Source organism: Gambusia affinis, linkage group LG20, assembly GCF_019740435.1.
Source record: "Gambusia affinis linkage group LG20, SWU_Gaff_1.0, whole genome shotgun sequence".
Classification (NCBI taxonomy): domain Eukaryota; kingdom Metazoa; phylum Chordata; class Actinopteri; order Cyprinodontiformes; family Poeciliidae; genus Gambusia; species Gambusia affinis.
Genome location: NC_057887.1, coordinates 6,286,954 through 6,312,871, shown reverse-complemented (window position 1 = coordinate 6,312,871; position 25,918 = coordinate 6,286,954). Strand labels below are relative to the sequence as shown.

At 42.0% G+C, this 25,918-nt stretch overlaps 2 protein-coding genes across 9 annotated transcripts in view; both read left to right on the top strand.

Moving 5' to 3' along the window:
* Positions 1–830: 830 nt before the first annotated feature.
* On the top strand, positions 831–17,658 carry plekha1b (pleckstrin homology domain containing, family A (phosphoinositide binding specific) member 1b). 8 transcript variants are annotated; one of them, XR_006369371.1, is made up of 13 exons: positions 831–1,118; positions 5,169–5,354; positions 6,827–6,883; positions 7,488–7,533; positions 8,033–8,130; positions 9,840–9,965; positions 10,956–11,087; positions 11,191–11,259; positions 12,252–12,316; positions 12,394–12,457; positions 12,615–12,704; positions 14,205–14,381; positions 15,145–15,283. XR_006369371.1 is itself a non-coding variant. In XM_044103491.1 (13 exons), exons 1-13 carry the CDS (start codon positions 957–959, stop codon positions 15,380–15,382), a joined length of 1,374 nt encoding a protein of 457 aa, XP_043959426.1. In that variant the 5' UTR covers positions 838–956; the 3' UTR covers positions 15,383–17,658. The 8 variants fall into 8 exon arrangements, 7 of the variants coding, with proteins under 7 accessions (XP_043959426.1, XP_043959425.1, XP_043959424.1 ...); XM_044103491.1 differs by lacking the exon at positions 14,205–14,381 and adding an exon at positions 13,315–13,355 and having other exon boundaries at positions 838–1,118; positions 15,145–17,658; XM_044103490.1 differs by lacking the exon at positions 14,205–14,381 and adding an exon at positions 13,315–13,388 and having other exon boundaries at positions 838–1,118; positions 15,145–17,658.
* A 7,403-nt stretch (positions 17,659–25,061) lies between these two features.
* htra1b (HtrA serine peptidase 1b) overlaps positions 25,062–25,918 on the top strand; it is a 47,816-nt gene continuing 46,959 nt past the window's right edge. The window contains exon 1 of the mRNA XM_044103485.1: positions 25,062–25,877. Coding sequence (XP_043959420.1) covers positions 25,418–25,877 — 460 coding nt within the window. The 5' untranslated portion in view covers positions 25,062–25,417. The remainder of the gene's footprint in view (positions 25,878–25,918) is intronic.

Sequence of the window (25,918 nt, the reverse complement as noted above, 5' to 3'; positions counted from 1 at the left end):
TCCAATCAGAGGTCAGAACACAAACTTGGGAGAGTGAGCAGGAAGTGATGGAGAGATTCTCAACCAGTCTGTCTGTTTACCCTGCTTTGTCCTGTTTTTGTTTTTCCTTTAGTTCCTCCTCCTCCTTCTCCCCCTCCTCACTGTAATAAAAAAAAATGTAAGGGCTCATACACACAAGGAAATTCCAACGGGCCAGCATTCTGCAACAGGAGGCATCCACACACACTTCAGGCCACACGTACCTGCGGGAAGTCCCCTAGTTTTATTTGAAGCGTAAAACCAGATGCTGTTTCCTTCTCACAGTCAGTTTCAGTTCCAACCGGTGAAATATAACGATGCGCGTGCTTGTTTCAGTGTGCGCACGTGTGTGTTTGTGTGTGTGGCGGGGCGGGGTGTGTGCACGTGGGTGTATGCCCGTGTGCGTGTGTGTTTGTGTCGGGGGGGGAAGCGAATCAAAATTAATCAGTCATACATATTCAGTTGGAGGTAGAGCTCATGGTTGACTATGAAAGAGGCTCGGTTAAACTGGAAGAACGGGTAGAGTTCTTTCAGTTTCCTGAAAGACTGCATTTCCCACAGGTCATTGCAGCTCGAGAACAGTGTCAAGCTCACATCGTCAGGAAGTTGCCGTGAATATTCAAAATAAAAGCTGCAGATTTCTTTCACATTTTTCACTTTGATTTTGTAAAACGACGTCTTCACTTCTTTTCTTTTTAAATCTAGTTGCAATTTTTGTGATTTACAAAGACAGAAAGACGTCGTCGAGGTGTGTGGTAGCAGTGATCTCCACTAGACGCATCCTGCTTGGGTTATTATCACAGCTGAGGCTGTGGTGACTAAAAAGAAATAAACTTTATGAACATATGGGAAAGAGTTGTTGATTTCAGAAATCATTTAGCGGCAGTCAAAAGTGCTGAAAGACCAGTGCAGACAGGATCTTTGCTTTGACAGCATAGATGGAGAAGTTTAGAAAAGGTCAGAGAGAGTTGCTGGAAAAACTGGATAAAGAGAAAGCGGGTGACACAGTGTCAGGAGTGGAACTGTCATACTGTTTGAGGAAGTATGTTAGAATAGCACACAGCAGGAGCTGGGACAACAAGACAGCAGAGATGTATGAGGTAAGTTTTGTGGATTTTACCAGAAATCTACTTTTAGCTACTGATTGTCTCCATTGGTGATGGTCTGATTCACAAATTAGGTCATGGAGACGTCTCAGAGCAAGGTGATATTTGCAGAAGGAGGTAGACAATATAGGATGGCGAAACAGTGGTATCGTATGAGGAAGTGGGGAGCGGTGTGGACCATTTCAGAACAGTGAGACAGTGGTAAGGTGTGCTGTGAAAAGGAAAGAGGAGTTTCACATGTAATGGGGTTGTGGTCACATCTGGGATGGAATCTTTTGCAGCCCAGAACTCTGTTGTCTATTCTGAGAAATGTGGAGAGAGGAGAAATTAGCTGAAGTCAGACAGAATCAATGAGTGAGAATCACACAGAGACATTGAGATTAGTAAAGCTTGAAAGATTAGAGGGACTGTAGGCGTATGAGTCCATTTGCAGAACTTGCAGAGGATAAAAGGTGTGAAAAAGAGAGCACAAGCAAGGAGAAGTGGACAGAGATTGTTGGGAGGGATTTGTGACAGAAAAGAGACGCTTTCCAGGTTGAGAAAACCTGTAAAGCAGTAGCTGTGATGTGTGGAGCATGCTTGAAGGTGGTAGCACAAAATAAAAATTCTGGATAAGTTCTAATTTTTGCTAAGGGTAAACATAATTGGGGTACAGTATATATATATATACACAACATATATAAACATTACCTCCTGACACTCAAGGTTTACGGGATGAAACACACCAAAAATATGAAAAAGTATTATATTTATTCAGTTCAGGCATTTTACGATGAAGCCTATCCGGAAGTGGTGGCGGTGTGGAAAGGAAACCTTTCTTTTAGCCGTTTAAACCGGAAGTCGTTGGTGTTTCTTCTACACGTAGCTTGACGTTTTTTTCCCCGGACAGCTTTCAACACTGCACTCGGACTGAGCCGAACTATGTAAGTAAACCTCGCTCCCAACTGGTCCCGCTGGCCTCACGGCGGTTCTGTGCAGAACCAGAACCCGCCGGGATGAATATTCGGACGGGATTCGGGGGCGTAGGAGAGTCGGTTTACTGGTGGTGGTGGTGGGGGGCGGCCCGATGTGTCAGGCCTCTCTGACTGACAGCGGCTTGATCCACAGGGAGGGATTTGGGTAGATTGTTGTTTGTGATGATTAAACTGATTTATACCGCATCGATGGCAGACATAGAACCGCATCAGCTGATCCCAATTTATATCCACCAGGACTGAGCTTTCTTTTTTTTTTCTTCTTTTTTTTTTTTACTATGTGATTACAGCAGGATGGGAGCTGCTGGGATCTCTACAGAGGAGGGAAGCAAGAGTGGAGGATTTTTACTGTGCGCTCATGAAGGAAAAACGGCAAATATTATTATTTATATTCTTCCAGATGCTCTGTGGGCTCTGAAACCTTAAAGCAGATGTGGACTATGAGGTCCAATGTGTTGGTTAGATTTAAATTTAGGACCAGGCCTGATTTCTTTAGATTTCAAATGTGTGGGAAAACCCAAAAATATGACAGATTGAGAGATCTCCAGCAATCTGTCAAAATGGGCGTCCCTTGTGGATTTTTATTCCGTTTAATAGAGAAGTTGGATCATGGTGACTCTGGAGGAGCTGCAGAAATCCCCAACTGAGGTGGGGGGAATTTTGCTGACAGTAAAACTAAGAAAATCAGGCAAGAAGAAAGACAAACAATAGGGGACATGGCAAGAATATGGAAGACGGTGTCAAATGAGACCAACATTCAACTTTTTGCCCTGTACACACATTGATCTTAATCAAATACTTTGCATAGCATCCCCACTCTGAAACATGGTGGTGGCATTAGCATGCTGCGGGGAAACTGGTCAGAGCTCATTGGGAGATGAGAAGAATGATTCTAAACAAACGGCCAGAGCTACAGAATAACGACTTAGATCAAAGTATATCCATGCTTTAGAGTGGCCCAGTCAAAGCCCAGACCAAATGCCATTCCACTGTGTACAGGATTGTTCATCTCTTGAGTTTAGGAGCCTTGTTTTATGGCTGAATTGGTTTCAGAGGAAAATGACTTAGCAAACAAACATTCCTCAGAGAGTGGTCAGGGATAAAAACTGGACTGAAACCCAGATGACAGCAGCTGGTATCTACAGGAAGCCTGAAGGACTTCATTCCTGCAGATTGGGATCTGCCCCAAGTACCACAAGTCCGATTGATCAAGAACTGGACAAGATACTGGAGGATCTCCAGTGTAAAAGAAACATATGTCCTTGCTGTTACTTGTTAGGAATAAAGCATTAAATTTTTTCGGTTGATTTAAATGCTTCTCAGCAAACATTCTGTGCACGTGTTCCCATTTTTAAAGTCCATTACTCAATCTGCCGGAATCAGAAATCTAGCTGACTCAACAGTAGCTGTGATACTAAAATAAATGTGTTTAATCTTTCAGGAAGTTTGATTGTTTAATCAAACTTCTGCAGCTGCTGATGACGCGGATCTTTAAAAAAAAAGAAAAAAAAGGGGGATGGAAGATGGACAAAAAAAGCATAATGTTAATTATTTGCCGGCATTTTTGACCCTAAATACACTTTGATATTTCCAAAATGTGGAGATGGAGACTTATGCAAAGTGAAAGCTGACAGAAACTGATGGAATTCTTGTGAAGTATTCACTCGCGTTAAGTTCAGGCGCTCACCTGTTCAAAAACAACAACAAAAAGACAAAAGAGAAACTCTGAGAAGGAAGTAAAGGATTTAAAGGGATTAAATCTCCACAGCTTTTAATTTGAATACAACTCTGGCCTGCAGATACGGAGATGCTGCTGCATTCATTTTCTGAGATGGTCAATTTGGACTTTTCACTCTTTTCATTCATACACAATCATCAAAATCAAAGAGCTTGAAACATTTCCCTCTGTGATAAACATGTAGAATATATCAGTTCAGCTCTCTGAAATGAACTTCTTCACAATATTAAACTTCGTGGAGATGGAACTACCAGCACAGTTTTGATAAGTGTCCACCCCACTGACATGAATCTCCTCGTAGCTATGGTCTGCTTTCCAGTTAGCTTGCATTAACTATGCCGAACCAGATTGGGTGTGTGTTTGGGATAATTGTTTATGTGGAACGCCCAGGCTTGTGGCCACGTTTCAACCATTCACCTGTTTTATTTGTTTAGGTAGTCCTCCTTCCATCTTGAGTAATGCAAGAGACCCTCAGCATGATGCTACCACCACCACCACCGTGCTTTTTGTCATGTTGACCAGACAACAACGCGAACGTCATCTCATCTGACTGTGATGCTTTCCTTCAGAAGCATTTAGCTAGGCTTATCTACGCTGGCATATGCAAATCCCAGTAGGGCAGTGCTGTGTTGACCCAACGTACAGACATGATCAATAAGCTTTGGATAAGGGGTGGCAAAATATACTCCTGCAGCTGAAATAAAACTTCTAACATCAACATGAAAAAAGCTCAAACTCCCTTGCAGCATCAAACCAGTGTAGGTCTGAGCTGTTGATTATTGTTTCAGTTGATAACTGGATTGTAAACGTGAAGCGAAAACTTTGATATTTAGAGAGTTTTGGGTAGAACATATTTACAGACAAAGATTTTTTTTAAATATTAAACGCAAAATGTATACGTTTAGTGAAGCCTTGGCTTATACTAATGCTCTGAGCACGCTGTTCTTTCAGCAAATTTTATTGAGTCTGTGTGCTGTATAGTAGAAGATTAATATATTAGTTGATGATTATTTCAATAACTGATTCGTCAAGATTAGTTCGATTAGCCCCAAGTTTTCTGTAACTTGTCAATTTTTTTTATGTCAAGTTGAGCGTGAACACAGTGAAGCAGCAAAGCCACAACTTAAAGTCATCAATCTAGAGTGACAGTTAAAGTCAAAGTAAAATAGAAACCTAACCAGCGAGAGGAGAATCGCCTGCAGCAGTGAGCTGTAAGGGAGGACGGGGGAATGTCCCGCCCAACCTGGTCTGACATTCTGAGCAGGGTGACCTCAGCTCTGCCGTCACACCTGCGTCTGACCTCCCGACCTGTTCCTCCGCCTCTCCCGCCAGAGTCCCTGTGATGCCCCAGGGCGGGCCGAGCTGGCCGGGGTCGCGATGCCGTACGTGGACCGACAGAATCGCATCTGCGGCTTCCTGGACATCGAGGAGATCGAGAACAGCGGCAGGTTCCTGCGCCGGTACTTCATCCTGGACACGGAGCAGGGCAACCTGCTGTGGTACATGGACAACCCTCAGGTGGGTGAAGCCGAGCGGGTCTGCTCCTGAGAGCAATGTGGAGTCCGCAAAGCAACGTGTTGGCGATTGCTTTAGGTTGCGTAGGGTGGACTGGTTGATATCACACAGAACGGATCAGGAAGCAAACAATATGGTGGAACGTTATGATTCAGTTTTCTGTTGTGCTGTTTGTAGAACGTTGTGGCTTGATCTTCTTGAATGTTGCGTTTAAATGATCATTAATGCAGTGGTATTAACCAAATTTATTTGTAATAAGTTAACTGTTACATGTTCGGTGTTCACAAATCGAATGCAGCATACGATTTGTTATGGACAATGCAGAGCAGACTAACTGGTCAGAAAAATAAACATGTTTGAAAGAAGTCTAATTAGTTTTTCTACATATTGCATATTCAAACAATAACTTCATGCCAAAACTGGTTGAAACATGATGCATTTTGCGTTGATAATTCAAGCAAACTGATGGGAAAAGTATTTAGATATTATAGTTGACAACATTCTATTAATATAATTAGTCGACTAAATTATTACAAAAATTGAACAACATGTCAGTCAAACGACTAAAACTAAATAAAAATGAACACTGCTTGTGGAGCCATCTGCAGTTACAGCCACACATTGGTTTTCTTCAGCAACTTTTACCAGTTGTATTTTTATCGTCTGCTCTGTCTGTGGCGCTCAACCTTCAGGGTGCTTCTATCTAAGAATATGAAACTCTCACATACTTTACATTTTCAAAGCGAATTTAGCAAGCGCTACCTGTTTAAGAGGAAGTAAGCGCTCACTGAGGGACTTACGGAGGAGGAGGAGCAGGAGGAAGAGGTAAAAACTGCTTGTAGCCACATTTTATCCAGCAGAGAAAGAGGAAAAAAATGAACAAAAACGAAGCGCGCTTCAAAACAATCTCAGCAAAATGTAATTCCTAAAAAGGATAAAAGCATTTCTGCAAACAGGTTAAAATGAAGGTCATGGGGAAGTTCTGTGCTAAGGGGACAAAACGACGCCCAGCACATGACGCTCGTCACGTCTGAGTGGCGGTTTTTTTAGCAGCGTTTTGTGCGTTCCAAGGCGCTCACGGGCAGGAAATGATGAAAAGCTCAGCGCCAGGAGGTTGATGTTGAAGTCCCGCTATCAGGGAATTCTTTAATGAAAACCACGGACTCATGGGATTAAAGCGTTTTCCTTCAACAGGGAGGAGAGAATATAATTTAGCCAGAAAATATATGAGAATAAAGTCAAAGAATTTTCAGAGGATTGGCTTAAAATAATGAATCTGAATAATTCTTTCAGTGGTTATCGGAAAGGCAGCTGTTTTTCTTCATTTTTTTCCGATGTGTTTACACTAAAACGCGAAGATGAAGAAATATCGACAGGAATCTTGAATTGTTCTTTATTGAGGTTAGCCCTTCTGACCGGATTCTTGTTACGGAATCAGTTTAATCATATTCTGAATGTTTCCATTTTTCTTTCAGAATCTGCCTAAAGGTGCGGATAATGTGGGTTTCCTCAAACTCACGTACATCTCCAAGGTCAGTCCTCGCTCGAACGGCGACACATTGTGCATTGTAGCTTTATTTTTACCGAAAACAAGGAAATCTTTTAGAAATCACGTGCATTTCCAGAAAAAGAATTTCAATCTTTTTGGCCAGAGTAAAACCAGAAGTTACAGAAATGTCGAATTTTCCAAGCAGTTTGTTGTTATACCAAACTGTTTTTAGGAAGAGATGCTTCAGGCAGAACCTCGGGCTCCAGAACAGATTACGGGTTCCCTTTCTCTGCTTTTGTTTGGGAACCAATCGTGGATTGGAACGAGAAATGGCTGAAAGTAAAGGAACAATAAAACCCCCACTGTAATAAATTTGTATTTTATGTCACTAATCCATGGTTACAGTTAGTAAAGTTAGTTTCATTAAGAATGATGTCATTACATCAATTTCCTTGAGTGACGTTTACTGTTAGCCTGAGCTAGCCTGAAGGTCACTATTAGCAGAGTGTAGCAGGGCTCAGACAGATCACATCAGTCTTTTATGATCGAGGTAATTTCTCAGTGACTTTGGGGTTAATTGTGTTCCACTGGGTGATTTTTAGGATTTCTGGTGTCCCCTGTGATGTTTACTGTCCTCTTGTCTTCAGGTCAGTGATGCTACCAAGCTCAGGCCGAAGGCAGAGTTCTGCTTTGGTGAGTTTGTTATTTTCTTCCTCCGTCTATCTCCCTGAACTCGCTCTTGTCTTTGGCCGAAGCTTGCCTCCACTCCCCTTCCAGTCCCTTGTTTCCTTCCTTCCCTTCTTCCTAATCTCTCCACTTCTTCCACCCTCCTTCTTCTCTTCCCTCCCTTCCTCCCCCCTTTCCCTCAACTCTTTGAGTTTACTTCCTCCCTTTTGTCCCGCGCTACTTGTTTTTCCTGCCGCGTGGAACAGCAGCTCTTTGTCACTCAATAGGAGGAAACCGTACAATGACAATGACCGAACCGCTGTGTGCGGACATGTGCACATGTGTTTGCATCTAGATGGGATGTTAACGCGGAGACGTACATCCTCTCGGCTCTGAGAAACCAGAAACAAGAGGATATTTTTAGATTTCCAGGCGGCGGAGGGCATTTGTCTCCGTTTCTATCGGGTCTGGTGATAAGCGGGAGCATTTACATGTTGTCCTTTTTTCTTTTTTTTTCTCTCCGCAGTTATAAACGCGGGCATGAGGAAGTTCTACCTGCAGGCCAACGACCAGCAGGATTTGGTGGAATGGATCAGCGTTCTGAACAACGCCACCAAGATCACAGTGAGACTCCCGCACACAGATACACACACACACAAACGGGGTTGGACACAGATGGATCCATAGTTGACCCTGTTTCACGTTGCCGCCATCCCACACTCTGTACTCGGCCTCGGGCCACAGCAGATGGAAAATTAGCCATCAGACCGGACCGATGAAGCTCGATGCGGTCTCCTCAGAGCTCCATCGGAAAGTTGTGAGCCTTCACAGGCCGATGCGCTTTCCAAATCATCCTTCAGCTTCGAGGCCGCGGGGCTAATTAGGAAAGCTTCTGCTTCAAAACTATCTTTTAATTGTAGGGATCCTGGAATGTCTGCAAAAGTCGTCTGGAAGGCGAGAGACAAAAACCTCGAGACAAATAACATCCTAAACCGGTAAATAAAAGAAAGAGAAAGTGGGGAAGGGTCAATTCCTAACTTCCTTTCAGGTAAATTAACTCCAGAAATCCGGGATAAGTTGACTCCAAAACTACACTATTTGGAGAACAAGAGTATTTAAATCAGGGATGCACCGATCCATTTTCTTCACTTCCGATACCGATAACTGAGATTTAGTATCGGCTGATACAGAAAAAAACTGTGCTGAATTGATTTAAAACATTTTAAACAGACGTAAATATCCTGAAATACAAATGTGTATGATGCAGTACAGCACACTTAAATACACCAATAACTTCACAAGCTTAGTCAAACATGTAAAAACAACTTTGATTTGTTCAATCAATTAAGTTAGGAGGATAGCAGCCAATTTAAATTAAATGATAGGGAAACTGAAACTGATGAAAACAACAGGTTGACTGCCTTGGTGAAACATGTAGAAAATAAACTGAAACAAACCTTTTTTCAAATGGTTCAGAAAACATAAGTAGGAATTCTAAGTATATTGTAAGATAAGTTTAGAGCACAAAGCATAGAATTAGACTGAATAGATCTGCCCTTGTGGATCGGGCACCTATGCAGATATTAACTTCGGTTCTTTGCATCTCTGATATAAATGATAGTGTTTTTTAGAACTGCATGATTCTAAATCTACAAAGCAAAATTTAATTTAATGTTAACGTTTCTCAGCTATAAGTAACTTTGGCCCACATTTTATGCAAATTTCTGAGTCTCAAGTTGTTCTCCCTCCTCAAAACACATCTAGAGAAGGGAAGTCATTAACATCATCCAGAATTAAAGCTCCCCCTGCATTGAAATTACGTTTTCAAGCCTTTGTATCTGTTAATTGTGATGATTTTCAACTTACAGCTGATGGAAACAGGTAATTGTAGGACTAGAATATCACATCAAATAAAAAAATAATAATATTTTAAATGTTTTATTTTCTGATGTAGTTTTGAAAAGACACTTCTAAATTGACAAAAAAAAAAAAAAAGCCTCATTGAAACACATTTCGCATATGAGTGCATATTTATAACAGATAGTTGGTTAAGTGTGTGCAATAATAATAATAGTAAAACATATTATTAACAATATTTCGGTTGTATTAGTAACTGCTGCTCCCCGCAGACCGAAGGATGATGAATGCGTGACTCAACAAACCTCACCCAGTTGTAATTTTACTGCTCTTCTTCTTTTTTTCTTTTTTTTCTTTTTCTCTCTAGAACATAGAAATAAATGTCTGGAAGAACTGATAAAACCTAGCTCGGCTCCACCGGTTGGTTCTGATCTCCTGAGTCGGCTCTGAGGTGTTGCTGTCTCGTTGCGTTTCAGGTGCCAAAGTCTGGAGAGAGCCAGGCCGCCTGTGTGGAGACCCCACAGGAAGCCCTCGGCGCTGCGAAGCAGGTCTCTTACAAAACGGAGATCATAGGGGGAGTTCCAATAATCACAGCCACGCAGGTAACGCTCTTCCCCAGCCAGAGCTGTTGTCTGTCGGCAGCAGGTTTAGTCTTGTCTCTGCAGGTATGCGGCGGTGCGTTTCGCCCAGAACGCAACAGCTCTGCTGACGGCTGCTCCGACTGTTTGTGTCTCCTGAAAACCTGCTCGGCTTCACAACTGCTGGGGGAAAAAAATGACCCCCCGAGAGTAAACGCAGAGCTTTTCTTTTGCAGATTAATTTTACTTATCAAAACTGGACCTACAAAAAAAAAAAAAAAAAAAAAAAAAAAAGGTGGGCACACTACATTTGCTTTACTAAGGGTAGGATCACCTATTTCCATTTTTGCAATTTGTTATAATACCTGTAAGTTCCAGGAAACTACAAAAAAATAAACAACATATTTTCAAAAGCAGCTAACATTAATTACAATTGGTTATCATTGCATTAATTCAACCTATTTTTTGTCTCACTCCCTCTACAGTTTGATTTTCTTTTCTGTGCTCGATGGTAAATCGCAGTGCCAGCTGTTCCCTAGATAATTTTCAACTTAAATTGAAGCAATTTCTCATATTTCAAAAATGCATCTCTACTACAATTTTAGTCAACACGGTTCTACGAATTATGCTCATTACAAGGAACCTGCAAAAGACCAGATTAACCAGTTCAATAATAGAATTATGACACGGATTTTCTCAAAATTTAACACGTAATCCTACTCTAAATGAATTCTGCAGTCACGACTTTAAAGGAATTGATAATAAAACTACAGAACACCTGTACAGAGACTCCACGGTAATTGCTAACCACATCTCCCACGATGCATTCTGAGATCAGTCAGCCAGGACATTTATTTGATTCTGGTTGAATAAAAACATCAGGCAAAACAACCGTACATTAAATTGCACATTACTACTAAATAAATGTTTTCTGTTTTCCCCTTCTGTCTTAAACAGAACCTTAACGTTGAGCCAGGTTGAGACGAGTCCTGAATGTGTGGGTGTTTGTTGTAGGAGCAGAGCGAAGGCCAGAACGGGTCGGACCGAGGGAAACGGGCTCAGAACCAGCTGCCGTACTTCCTGTCCAGAGGAGCACAGGACCAGTCTTTCATAAAGGCGGGATACTGCGTTAAACAGGGAGCTGTGGTGAGAGCAGACAGACAGACAGACACCTTCTCTGGCTTCCATGACGACACAGATGATAAACTAGTGGTGATGTTCTGTATTTAATTAGATTATTTTTTTTCAGATGAGGAACTGGAAGAGGAGGTACTTCATCTTGGATGAAAATGCCCTCAGCTACTACAAATCCGACCTGGTGAGAAAATGGGATGAGGTGGTATGTGTTTGACATCAAGCTGGCACCAGGTGGCTGTTATTCAGCTGCAGACCGGAGAAAATGTTGATCTTGAAGTAAGAAATTTAGAGCATTTTCTTTCAGCAGAAGGTTTTGCAGCTCTTTGCCTTCGTATCAAACAGAAACCGTGTATCTTTGTGTATTTGTCGTATCTTGAGAACCTTTTCTGGACTTAGCCAGGTGTTTTGGCTAGCTAGCACTAGCCAAAACACCTTAGTTAGCTAAATTCAAGGCTCATTTTGCTTTGAACTGTGGTGATATTTGTCTCAACATGCAGCAGCACGCGCTCTAAATTCCTCCCCATAGGATCCGCGTGTGGACAAATGAAGCGAATGACATCCCAACCAGGACCTGTCGGAGCACATGTGGACACACCCAGGGTGTGTGCCCTCAGGCTGTAGATGTAGCTGAGATCACTTGTAGATGTAGCTGAGATCAGGTGATCTGATTGATAAAATCAGCACTGCTGTTACAACATAGATTTGGAAACACAGAGCTGAGTTTTCTTTCTCTACAGTGACAGCAGGAAGTCTTTTGGGCTATGTCTCAACCAGTTTTGTACATCTAGAAACTGAAATCATTGCCTAAGTAGAACTTAATGACATAGAATAGCATGAAACAAAGAAATTCCTTTTAGCTGGTGTGGGAATCTTTCCTTTGAAAGTTTTCTGTCATTGCAGAGGGTGTCCGTTCATCCTTAAAAAGTCTTACATTAATGTATCTAAAATTAAGGCTTTAAAATGTCTTCAATTTTGTTGCATTACTATTTAATCTTGTTTATTCTATGTTGCTTTTTTCTCTCAAAGGACTTTTCTGTCATCATCGTGTTCTATGACTCAAGGCGGTTTATGCTAGCTGCTAATACGCCCTTGCTGGCCAGCTAGCTTAAAAAAGGTCTTAAAATGTCTTACATTTGAAACTCTGTTTATGGGACATATTTTCTTCTTTGTCAGGACCGAGAGGCACTGAGAGTTATCCCACTGAAGGAGATTCAGAAAGTCCAGGAATGCAAACAGAGGTCAGTTAGCACCTGAAGCCATCAGAGCTTTGCTCAGGCCAAGGTGTTCAAAAGCTGCTCTGTTCTGTGTTTTGCAGCGACCTGATGATGCGAGACAACCTCTTTGAGATGGTCACCAACTCCAGAACCTTCTTCATACAGGTGACACTGGCCGAATTCATCTGGGTCTTACGGATGAGACTCGCTTTTCAGCAGCTATCCTCAGAGCTGCCTGACAGATTTATTTAAATCACTACAATACGAGTTCGTTATATCATTGGAATAAACTGGAATAACTCTGTGGATCTGTGTCTTTCAGGCTGACAGTCCAGAGGACATGCACAGCTGGATCAAGGCCGTCTCCGGGGCGATTGTTGCTCAGCGCGGGCCCGGGCGCTCAGCCAACACGGTGCGTATCTCGTCAGTTTGAAGCTGTGCAGGAACCTCCTTAAATGTCGGTGCGGTGCAAGCAGACAACGGTTGCAGCAGTCTATACTAATGTGCGTCATTTCTGACTTTTATGAGCCAGCGAAGTGGTGCCACCATGTGGCGGTCACAAGTAAGTGCATCAGAGAAAGGAACACTTCAACTCTGAATCATTAGTTCAAACACTGAGTGTGAAACGGTCAGTTGGCCATATTTACAAATCACACACACACACACACACACACACATGTTCACAGCTTGTGAAGATTCTTCTTTTTTCTGTCTCTATGGAGTTTCTTTCCTAACTCGAACAATGATCCACCACAAACTGACCTCTGTGGTTTTAAATTTAGGAAATGTCTCCACTTGGTCCCTACAAATGTGGTTGACATGACGTGGGGGTTTTTCTATACTACTTGTGCATTTCTGCACATAAGGCCACGTTGCCTTGTTTTTGTTTAAGTTCAGTATAATGTGGTTTAGGATCCACAGATCAGAATATGACCACCACGAGGCGGTTTGAGGTGGGCTGTGTTGGGAAGGAGCTCTCTGCCTCTCCGTTACTGAGTCCAGCTGTAAACTGTTGTTTTCAGATCCGTCAGGCGCGACGGCTCTCCAGCCCGTGTATACAGAGGTATACTCCGTTCTGCAGTGGGGAATCCCGCACGTATGTGTCCCCCGACCTCAAACCCTAACCCCCCACCACCCCCACCATCCATCGCTGCTTCTCCGCTGACGGGCATTTAGCCCCACGCTCCTCCAGACGGGTCCAGCTTGAAATCAGTTCTCACTTTAAATGTGCGGAATGAAAACAAGAGCAGTGCAGCCGGGTGAACTGGAGTTGACCTTTAACCTCGCAGTTAGAATTTAGGTCAAGTTAGGTTTTTAACTTAAATGAAACATATCAACATTTGTCTCAGTAAACATGTTTCTACTTACGCTGTTGACTTGAAATGCCAGGAACAGTCCCACTAACCAGCACATATAAGAAAATCAACTCATTAGTCTGTAAATTGAGTTGTGTGTAATAAAGTAAAAGGATGCGAGGAGTAAGAATTTAACACACTGACTGGAATTTATTCAGTTCTTACTTGAAAAGCATTTCTTGTAAGCGTCAACATAACTTCTCTGGGCCCAGAGGTATCTGAGACGGACCATTACAAAATGAAAATGTGGGTTGTGGTCAAACATATCTGTATTTCACAACTCCAGCTTATGAAAGGTTAATAACACGGCCGTGTTGTGTTTTTTTTTTTGTTCGTTTGTTTTCTTTTTCTTTTCTTAAAATATTTTGTGATCTCTTTCTGAACTGTTGCCTCGTCTCTCTGAGTAACGTTTCCAGACTTCCTGACTCGCAGATGACCACCCAAAACCACGCCGTTACTTTCTTTCTGCTAACCCTCTGCCATGTTGTCTTTCTGTTTCTCCTTCCTGTTGTGTTTGTGTGTGTGTGTGTGTGTGTGTGTGTGTGTGTGTTTTCTAGAGAGTGAGGTGTGACAGTGACACAATAACTTTCCCCAAATGAGCCCCGCCGCCTGCTTCCTGTTCCCTCCCACTGCTGCTCATCGTCTTTATCACCAAGCCCCGCTGCCTCTCAGCTTCCTTAGCAACCGCTGCATCATCCTTTCCTCTTCCCCGGCAACAGCAGCATCGCTCGTTCGTATGTGGAACTGCATGAAAGTTACATCTCAGAGCTCGTCATGTTCCATGAGACCATCTCAGAGTGTCTGTATAGGTTAACTTTGACAATAATTCCCAGAGGGAAGTTATATGTTGTAGTGACTTGAGTTGCAAAGCAAAAATAGTTAAAGATGAGGACAAATCTGAAGGCACGTCTTTGTGCAGACGGGTAAAAAGCAACAAAACACAGATAAATTCATCCTTGCAGTAACATAATCTCACACTGAAAAGCTTAGAAATATCCAAAAACACAGAATCTTACCCAGTATTTAGTTTTAGAATTAATGTTATGAATTTGTTTTAAACAAATATCCGTTAATGTTTTACCCTACTGAATAAAGGTATTCGGGTTCAGTTAGGAATTTTTCCAAATATTCAAAGTGAGATGATATTACTGCAAAAAAAGTATTTGTTTTTAATGATCTTGACACATCCTTAGATTTATGGACGAAAGGAGATGAAATTCAAGAAAGCATTTCTTAAAATGGAACAAATTTCCTGATTTTTGGCTCGGATTTTAATTAGATTCTTATCTCTGAGTTTATAAAAAAAACAACTCTTTACTCCCGTTATCTTGTGCTTTTCTTCTTTTCCATCACAAGCTCATCCATCCATCCATCCATCCATTCATTCATCCATCCACAGAACCATCCATCGGTCTGATCCATTAATCAGCACATCCATCATTCCCAGCCTCCTCTTCACCCTCTCACTTCCTGTCCCGCTCTCCTTTGTCTCCCCAGGAGCACAGTGACCCTCCCTCTCCCACGTCCGCCTCCACCTTCTACTACTCCCTCAACACGGAGCCGCAGCACCCAGAACCCTCAGCGGGTGCTCAGCCTGACGCTGGACACTCGCCACCAGGACAACTTCTTGGGCCTCCTGCCGTGGCGCCTCAGTGGAATCCAGCCCGTGATGATGCCGTTGCCTTCGGCGCGGTCGCGCCTTTCTCTGCAGGAGACGGTGCAGACCTCGAAGTGACGGAGGCCGAGCAGCTCTCCGCCGGCGACGAGGGCGACCCGAACACGGAGGAGCCCGACTCGCAGATGACTCTGATGTGACAGCAACCGATCTTTTGAATATTCTCCTGCTAAACTTCCTGGGACTGGGTTTTTTTAGGGTTTTTTTTTTTTTTTTTGCCCCACGCGTCGCTCCGCCTACAAGGTCTTCCTCTGCCGTTCACCTTCACCTCGTCTTCCTGAATGTCTCTCACAATACGTTGCAGCAGAAAAACGACGCCGATCATATGGTCTATTTAAGCTCTCAGCAGGAGTTCGGCGACAAGAGGGCGAAGAGATTCACTTCTGAAACAACCAAAGTTTAAAGGCTCGCAGAGAGATGTGTTGAAAGACATCTCTTCAGTCCTGTGCTTGTTATCTGCAAGGTTGAGATTTGATATGAATTTGTGTTGTTTCCTTATCAAACTGTTTTTTGTTTACCTTTTTCCTAGCTGAGTATTTTTTTCAGGCACAGTTAAGGAGACATGTGGAGTCTTGCAAAACTTCCCCTTAAAGATGTTGGTAACACTTTAGTGGAAGGGGTGTGCATAAGGTTGACATGACACTGTCATAACACCTGTTATGAACATGAATGGGTTTTCAGAAATGTTGCCACGTTGATACAAAGTTGACGATTTTAATGGACTGTCAGTGCAAGTTTCAATGCAAATTAGCATTAAAAGTGCCATTATTTACCGAATGACACTTCATGACAGCAGTCGTAAACGTTGGTGAAGACTCCTTCATGTTTCTGACAGTGGCATGTCGGTCTTATGCACACCACGTCAAATAAAGTGCTACCAAGACGATCTGGGTTATATTTTATGTCCTAGTCCAACACAAAATAGTGCAGCGATGTGGAAGAAAAATGTGTGGTTTTAATAGGGGGCGGGAGGGTTAAATGTAAAAGTCTGAAAAGTGTGGCATGCATCTAGATTCAGTGTCCCACCCCTACCCTTCCCCCCCGAATTAATACTTTGTAGAATCCCAAAGTTCAGCTCAGGGTGTATCTCTTCACATCTATATAAAATCTACATAAAATACAGATTTTAAACAGTCAAGGGATATGAACGTTTTTAAGAAAGCTCTGTAAGACTCCAGTGATCCCGAAACTCTGCTGCCACCTAGTGTGCACAATTAGTATGTGAATTAGGTTTTGTTTTTTTTCTTTTACTTGCGTTTGCTTTATCTGCACTGTTCAAAAGGGTTGCTATATATTTATTTTATTTTATTTTTTGTTTGACCCTAAGCTAATAAGATCAAACAAATTATACACAGGAAAACAATAAAAGGAATAGGAATAAGGTTACAAAGAAATAATATATTTTTCACAGCACATGAGACTGTTTACATGCAAAGGAATGCTTTGCGACATTTCCAGAAACCATGCATGTGAACACATACACAGAGACACAATTAATGTGAAAATGAAGATATTTGACCTCAAACTAAGCAGAAATACATTCAGATAACCTAAAAGGAAAAAAAAAGTTTCAACTATGTTCTTAAAGTAGGTTTGATCCTCAGTTTCTCGTGTTTATATGGCGTATGTCAGAATATAACCTGAATTATTTAAGTGAATTTCTCTTTCTGCACCTCTCTCACTCCTATGTTAATCAACCTCTGTTACAGAAAAAGGACCTTTTTTTTTTTGTGCAGTTCGGCTCGGCGGAAACCGTTTGTGACTTTGCTAAATGTCAGCCTCTGCCCCGAGTGTGGAAGTTATGCGAAACACGGAAATGCTTCAGCATCACGAACTCCGAACTCTGGAAACATTTCCTTCTTGCTCACCAGCTCCCCTCACCTCACCTTAACTTCCTGTTCCTTTACCTGCCGTCACGTCGGCGTTCTGGACGCCTGACGGTTTGCGTGGAAATCTTTTGGGACTCGAGCCGTCTCGCAAGGTCGTTTCTCCTCTCGGCTCTCTGGTTGTGGGTGTTTTTTTGTTGTTGTTGTTGTCTTTGTTGTTGTTGTTGTTTTTTTCTAGTATTGATATTATTAACTTTAATGAGGAAAAAATAAACCACACATATATGTTGTTTACTAATTTTTTTATGAACTCACGTGCATGACTGCACCCCTTCACTCCTCCAAATGTGTTGTTCCCTTTGATACATAAGTTGGGTAAAGTGCCTGCGTCTATCTTTTTAAAGAGCAGATTTTCAAAACACCGAGAGCTATTTGATCCGTTTGTGTGTGTGTATGTGGGTGAGACTCTATGACCATTTTTCTATTTATTAAAACATATTAAAAAAACAATGAAAGTGTTTTCTTTAAACAAAAAAATAAAAAATCCAGTCGTCTACTTCTATGTTTGGGCTGACAGACAGGACAAATAACCATGCACACACAGACACCTACAGACCAATTGTCACGTGTTTGGACTGTGGGAGGAAGCCGAGAGTACCCCGGAGAAAACCCACGCATGCGCAGGGGGAACGTGCAAAGTCCGTGCAGAAAGACCCCGGGCCGGGAATCGAACCCAGGACCTTCTTGGTGCAAGTGCTGCCAACTGCTCCACTGTGCATCCTGGTAACTGGGCCCTCTGAATGGAAGATGAACTAACTTTAACGCTGATCGCGCTACCTGAGGCCCGAGGAGTCAAACATGTAGTTCTCAGGGTTTTTATCGATTTTCCTGAGCCTTGCGGTCCCTGAACGTGGGGTGAATTTGGCCATAACGTTTCCCCGTTTGTGAATTCCTACTTTTATTTTATGCTTTTGTTGATGAAGATCCACTTATCTCTTTGTTTCTTAATTCTTTTAAAAGCATATTTTAGTTTTCTCACAACTCTTGAATTATCGTCACCTTCCTAAAATGAAATGACATAGGTAGGCTAAGTCACTTTTTACCAAAAGTGACATCTTTTGAAAAGAAAGAGCTGCTGATTATTATTATTATTATTATTATTATTATTATTATTATTATTATTATTATTATTATTATTATTATTATTATTATTATTATTATTATTATTATTATTATTATTATTATTATATATTTTTTTCTTTGTTTTTTTGTTGTTGTTGTTGTTGTCAAAATCACATTTGGCAAAAGAATGACCGGTTATTTATTTAGGAAGGCGAAGTTATGATGAAATAACTTAATAACTTAAGTCACTTGCTGAGGGACAGATTATTATATCCTGACTTGTTGGGTTTTAACTTCAGTTTGGAAGTTAAACCCCAACACTCCTTAAACACTCCTTACACACTCCTTACACACTCCTTAAACACTCCTTCCTGTTGTGGAAGGAGTGTTTAAAACACAGCATGCCCGGAACGGATGCAGGTTTGCCACACTGTAACTTTTACCAGAAAAGGATGAAACATCAGATCCGTCGCTGTTTGTCTCAGTTTTCATAAATCAGAACAAACTGCTGATGTTTCTTTTTTTCTTCTTTTTGTGGAATTGGCAACATGACGCACAGGGATAAACACAACACCGCAGCGTCGCTCTGATCCGCGGCCCTCAGCAGACTGTTTGGAGATCTGAGTCATCCGAGCGACACAAACACACTCCTGCGTTTTCCCGAACCGCACAAGCCTGATGTCTATAAAACCAACGCCAAGTCCGTCTTCAATGATCCAGCTTTTTTGTCCTTCTTTTTTTTTTTCTATCTGTGTGTCCTGGATGCGCATACAAGTTCAAATATAATTTCTGACTGCGCATGAGTGGACTTAGGTGGAACTGTCACACTCAGATGGGACGGCGGTTCTAGGAAAGTCCAGAACAGAGCAATTGATCAGCCTCCAGAGGCTCTTCGCGTCATAAACAGAAACGGTCCCTGGTCTAAGCGAGAGTTCAACAGGCTGAGGGCATTTCCACCGAGACCTTCGTTCATTTCTTCTGTTTAATCCGGTCGGGGTTTTTAGCTTGACTCGAGTTTTTACTTCGGCGACTCACGTTGATGCTGATTTAAAGTCAAGTTTTCAAGGCTCGGAGCTTTTCTCCAGCTCCATAGCAGCAATACGCTGTTTCTAGTCAGAGTTTTAACAAAATTATGGATTTGTATAATAAGCTGTCAAGCACACAAAAAAATAAATAAATAATCAAAAAACTGGACATTAAGAAACTTTGTTGTTCTTTTATTTTCCACGAACAGCTTGTAATTTAATGAAAATTTTCGCCACTTTTATTCGCAATTGCAATTGAACCACTTGCAGTGGCTTTGCGAAACAGCCCCAAAATTAAAGGTATTAATCGGTTTGGCACTGAACATAAAGTTTCCCTATATGCTGATGATACACTTCTTTATATCTCAGATCCCTTATCTAGTATTCCTGAGTTACTTATTTTACTTCAAAAGTTTGGAAACATTTCTGGCTATAAGGTTAACCTTCAAAAAAGTGAATTGATGCCTGTGACTCCAATGGAAGTGCAGCATATGGGTCCAGTCCCTTTCAAAATTAGCCCTGCTAAATTTAAATACCTTGGTATTTGGATTACTCACAGTCACAAAGATCTTTATACAGCAAATTATCTGCCTCTCCTGGTGAACCTTAGGAAAGACATCACTACATGGGCATCTCTGCCTCTATCCTTGGGAGGTAGAATCAATATAATCAAAATGGCAATACTGCCTAAATTACTTTATCTATTTCAGAGCGTGCCAGTGTTTCTCACCAAGACTTTCTTTACAAATTTAAATAGTGAGTTGTCGTCATTTATTTGGAATAAGAAGGACCCGCGGATAGGCGGTAAGACGCTACAGCTACCCCATGGTCTTGGTGGCTTGTCACTCCCCAATTTCCTATATTATTACTGGGCGGCTAATATTAGAGCCTTACTGTACTGGTTGAGAGAGGACAACCCTGCTCCCACTTGGGTGACTTTAGAGAGGAATTCAGTTACGGCTAACTCTCTCTCTGCTTTACTCTGCTCCCGGCTACCGTTTAATCAACCAATCTCAACTTATACTTCTAATCCGGTTATAACTCACACAATAAAAATCTGGAATCAGTGCAGGAGGATGTTTAAAAGTACGGAATTATTAATATCTGCTCCAGTATCAAATAATCACATGTTTGCTCCTTCACTAATGGATTCTGTTTTTTATGCCTGGAGTTTAAAGGGAATAACTTCTCTAAATGATCTTTATATAGACAATAAGTTTGCCTCATTCGAACAGCTCACACAGAAATTTGACATTCACAAGTCACAGTTTTTCAGGTATTTACAATTGAGACATTTTGTAATGTCAAACTCTGGATGTTTTCCTCTACATCCACCAACTTCTCTTGTTGATGAGGTTTTGATGTGCAAGTCTGTAACAAGACGCTCTATGAGTAGAGTCTATTCCCTGCTCAGTTCATTTAATGATACCAATTTAGATTCCTTGAGGGTCAAGTGGGAGATGGACTTGGAGGAGTCCTTATCAGATACAGTTTGGCAAAAAATTATTCAAAATATCTATTCGTCCTCAATATGTCTGAAACATGTTATAGTTCAATTCAAGGTAGTACATCGTTTACACTGGTCTAAGGACAGATTGTGCAAACTCAAAAGGGACTTGGATCCGACGTGTGATCGTTGTAAACAATCTCCAGCCACACTTTTACACACATTCTGGTCTTGTCCAAAGTTATACAGATATTGGCAAGGCATTTTCGACACTTTTTCAGGAATATTTGGACAAACTGTCTGTCCATCACCACTCATCTCTCTCTTTGGGGTGGCTCCAGCAGAGACTTCCTTCAGCAAACATCAGAGGACTGTGTTAGCTTTCTGCTCTCTACTGGCTAGAAGACTCATTCTTCTTCGATGGAAGGATCCACATCCTCCAAGTTATGGACATTGGTTAAGAGAAGTTATGTCTTACATTCATTTAGAGAAGATCAGATATACTGTTAGGGGATCTGTAAACAAATTCTTTGACATTTGGCAGCCATTTATATCTTATGTCGGGAATATTTCGGCAGATAACTTTGTGTAAAGGTCAAATATTGGTTCTGTGTGTGCAAACCTGTGCTCTGTATCGGCTGATGTATGAATAAAAGGTGTATTCTTGTTGGGGTAGTAGATCCGGTATAGGAGGGGAGGGTTGGGAGGGATTTTTGTTGCATATTTCGTCAGTTTTTTTTTTTTGTTTTTTTTGTTTTTTTTTGTGTTTGTTTTTTGTCTTGTTTTGTTTTGTTTTTTTATGTGTATGTGTGTGTGTGGTGTATGTAAAAAAAAATAATAAAAAGACCTTGATCAAAAAAAGTCAAGTTTTCAAGGCTCGGAGCTTTTCTCCAGCTCCATAGCAGCAATACGCTGTTTCTAGTCAGAGTTTTAACAAAATTATGGATTTGTATAATAAGCTGTCAAGCACACAAAAAAATAAATAAATAATCAAAAAACTGGACATTAAGAAACTTTGTTGTTCTTTTATTTTCCACGAACAGCTTGTAATTTAATGAAAATAGAATATTTCCTCTTCTTTGCCCAAACCCCGTCCACAATTTTCTCTGTTACAGCAGAAAAAGTGTTTAAGCCAACAAAGCATCCAACAAAGGGAGCCAAAAGGAACATGTTATGCTCAGCTAACCTAAAAGCACCGGAAGAGGCTGAACTGCTGGCAGAATCAGCAGATCGTAAACAGTTCCTCATGTCTCTAATGAACCCCGAAGGATTTTTTAACTCCAAAGAACAATATAAGGTTGTTGTTTTATTATTATTATTATTATTATTATTATTATTATTATTATTATTATTATTATTATTATTATTATTATTATTTATCCAAAAGAAATATGTCATATACGACCATTAAAATGTTTGGAATAATCCCACGCGTTAACCAATAAAATTCGCATGGGGAACTTGTGCAAGTCTCACTGATCAAATCCAAGCCTCTGACTTTTTTCTTCTTTTTTTTTTACAGCCACAAAATGTTTTGCTTACATATGGAATGTTTGATTTAATGCAAAAACACATATAGGCCTACAAGTTGATGCAGTCCTGAAAATTCCGGCTCCTGCCAGGGGAGCTAGTTTTAAAAAAATGAATAAAAAATTCACACGCCTTCTACCTCACATCACTCCAAGACCGAGTCCCTCTATTTTCCTCCTGTAAACATCCACTTTCACACTCACAGTCACCAATCTGTAAATGATCAACCATCTATGTTATTTCACCTTGCTCAAAACTCTATTTCTCTTCCCAATCTTTTGCCCTCTGTCTGGTGTTTTGACTTCACGTTGTTGCTTGCAGAAATAAAATAAAAATAAAAAATTATTTTAAAAAAGTAACTTCTCTGATCTAATCCCGCTTTGGGATTGAACCCCTCCTAACTCACTCCTCACCACTGTCTCACCGCCCAGCTATTTTCTTTCTCCACTCTGCTGCCTCTGCGGGTTTCAGTGTCACTGGAAAACATCCTCGCTGCACTGATTTCTCCCTTCCCCGGTCCACGTCCTGCGCCACCTTTACATACATCAGTCCATCATCTTGAAATCCGCGATAGCACTTTGCCTCACCTTCACTAAACCTCCCCATCGACACTCTCAAAGGGCACGTCATCACGTCCACAGGGTGCATGAGCTCATTAATCTGCAATCTTGTGTTGCTTGCATGTAACATGACGAATTAACATTACAGATGTGTAACGAGAGAGAGAGAGACAGAGAGAGAGAGAGAGAGAGAGAGAGAGAGAGAGAGAGAGAGAGAGAGAGAAGACTAAACTCCCCCTGAACAAACTTTTCCACAGCTGGGAGACAGACCACCGGCTGCCAGCAGGTCATCGGGAAATCTGTTTGGTCCAGAAATGTCCAACAATGACATAATAATCACACGAAGCCGCATGTGATGTCATAGATACTGTCAGGGATTGTTCGGAGTTCAAAACAGTCAATAGTTTCCAAAACAAAGCTTCAGCTGTGTGTGTGTGTGTGTGTGTGTACGTGCGTGCGTGCGTACTCGCGCGGGCGCGTGTGTGCGGCACGTCGGTTCGCCCTGGCCGAGATTAACGCCAGTCTTTGACTCCGACTTGTTCTGCTCAGACATGCTGGAAGCTGTCGCCTGCTGCAGAATATTTCGCATTTTTAACGGCTTTGTTAATCGGATTTTACACAAGGGCTCTGTAAGAGCCAAAAATGTTAGTTTTGACATTGTTTATTTTCTGTATGCCTTTTGCATGTTTAGATATTGTCTTTACAGTAAGGTTTTATTTTACTATGTTTTTTTGTAAAAAAGCGCCACCTAAAGGACACAATTGTATACATAGAGAAAGTGTGGTGTCACTTACGATAGAAAAGAAAAGAATGTTGGATGTAGTGTGGTCGCTTAACCTCTACACAGTTTTTGACCGTTAATTTTAAGGATGCTGTGCAAGACAAAATAATTTTCATGTTATGCCAAAGAAAGTAAAGTTCATACTTTGTGTGGAACCGTAAGTATTGTTTATTATTTAATGCACAAGACATATCAATGAACAGAAACGCGTCAACTAAGAAGAGATAAGCTAACCGATACTAACAAAGAAAACTGAAGCTAATTTATCAATATAGTGGCTTTATAGAAAAGAACAAGTAGCCACTACAGGCTCTTCAGAAGAAGAGCCGTCATCAGGGTCAACACAGTATAAAACGCATTATTTCTTCAGTTTGTGAACTTCATTCAGTGATAATAAGTAATGAGTTTAACTATTTTTAGTTGTTATTTTAAATTTGTGGTACTGTATGTGCATTTAATTTCTTACTATTTCTTAATTTCGAACTATTTGATGACATAAAACTGGAGCAAGAAACATAAAATCTTTACTTATATTGAGGTTCAACAAATCTTTATGAATTATATGTCCTTTAATTGGAAACCCGGAGTTAAACTTGGTGCAGAGTCTGATGCTGAGGGTCAACATGATACTGGCATTCGTCACAGATGCAAAACAAAATCACGAAAGCAACAAATTGACTCGATAAAAGACATAGATGAGCAGCAGAAAGTAAGTCGGGCGAGCTGCTGATTTCCTGCCTCTTCCAGTACAGAAGACTTTTTTCCAGTCTTCTGTACTGGAAAAATTAAAGTGACGATTGCTCTTCAGGTTTGCCTGGGGGTCAATCAGAGGGCAGGATACGGCCGGGGTACGGTGGCTGTGAAAACCAGCAGCCGTTTGGATCAAGAAGCAGATCCATTCCATCCAGCTGTTAACTGTTTACAAAAAGATTATACATCCGGCGTTTGGAGAAACAACAAGAAATCCGCTGAGAAGATTAGCAAACAATCGGGCCAGGTTGTAAACCAATACCTCAGATGGGCAAAACAAATAGGAAAGGAAGGAAAAACTTGTCACTACTGATGTGTTTTCCAAATAACAATTTAGTATTTGGAGAAAATTACAACAACAACAAAAAGTCCCGACATGAAGCATCATGATTCATGCATGAAAGGGATTAATACGGCATCCACACAGTAGAACACGGTGGTGTCAGCATCATGCTGTGAGGATCCTGTTGCCCAGCAGTGACTTGGAAGTGTGAGGAGGGGGGGGGGGGTAAGAGGGGAAAGGAAAGAGAGGGGGGGCAGAAATGGCAAACATTGTATATTTTTGTTTAATGATAAAAACCGGCAGTGATACACTGCAGACGCTTTGCGACTTTAATTACGATTTCACACAAAGTATCGACTCGTGGAGGCCGAATCCAAATGCACTCCACACTTTTCAGATGAGGCCTCTGAAACAAAAGCAGCTCCGCGTCCCTGAAGATAGAGATGAAGCCGCCATTTAAAGTAGTTCCAGTTTGATCAAACTTGTGTTCAGTCTGCTTGACGTTTACTCCGCCAACATGCAGCCCGACCCGTCCCTCCTTAAGAATGACGTCACGTTATCTCCACCAATCACCTCCAGGTTTTATCCCGCAGCTTGTATATACCGGAGCAGCCGGCGAAAGTTTCCCCACTGCGTCTGTTTGTCCTGCAGGTGAAGGTGCAGTGAGTTCCGCACAGCTCAGTCACAACCTATAAATATAAAAGACTTATTAGGCACTGACTGCAGCCTTCTTCTCCAAGTCTCTTGGTTCCTGTTCGGACAGTCTCGGTCATGAAGCTTCTGCTTCTTTCGTGCGTAACGGCGGTGCTCGCCTCCCCCTGCCTGCTGTCCGAGGCGCGCGTCGCCAAGCGCTTCGCCATCGACTGTCCGGAGAGATGCGACAAGTCCCAGTGCCCGCAGATCCCCGCGGACTGCCTGGCCGGCGACGTGCTGGACAGCTGCAACTGCTGCCCGGTGTGCGCGTCCGGCGAAGGCGAGCAGTGTGGCGGCCCCGGCGACCAGGACTGCGCAGAGGGCATGGAGTGCGTGGTGACCGACGGCGTGGAGGCGTCCGCCACCGTGAGGCGGAGGGGCAAGTCCGGCGTGTGCGTGTGCAGCAGCGCCGAGCCGGTGTGCGGCAGCGACGGCGTGTCCTACCGGAACATCTGCGAGCTGAAGCGCGTCAGCAACCGGGCCACGAAGCTGCAGCAGCCGCCGGTCATCTTCATCCAGCGAGGAGCCTGCGGGAAGGGTGAGCGCATGTGTGTGTGTATGTGTGTGTGTGCGCGCGCG

Excerpts from the sequence above, each read along its gene's own strand:
- plekha1b (XM_044103489.1), top strand. The coding sequence starts at position 957 with ATGGAGAAGTTTAGAAAAGGTCAGAGAGAGTTGCTGGAAAAACTGGAT. Across the intron at positions 8,131-9,839 it reads ACAACGCCACCAAGATCACA|GTGCCAAAGTCTGGAGAGAG; the intron begins GTGAGACTCCCG and ends GTTGCGTTTCAG. Across the intron at positions 9,966-10,955 it reads CAATAATCACAGCCACGCAG|GAGCAGAGCGAAGGCCAGAA; the intron begins GTAACGCTCTTC and ends TGTTTGTTGTAG.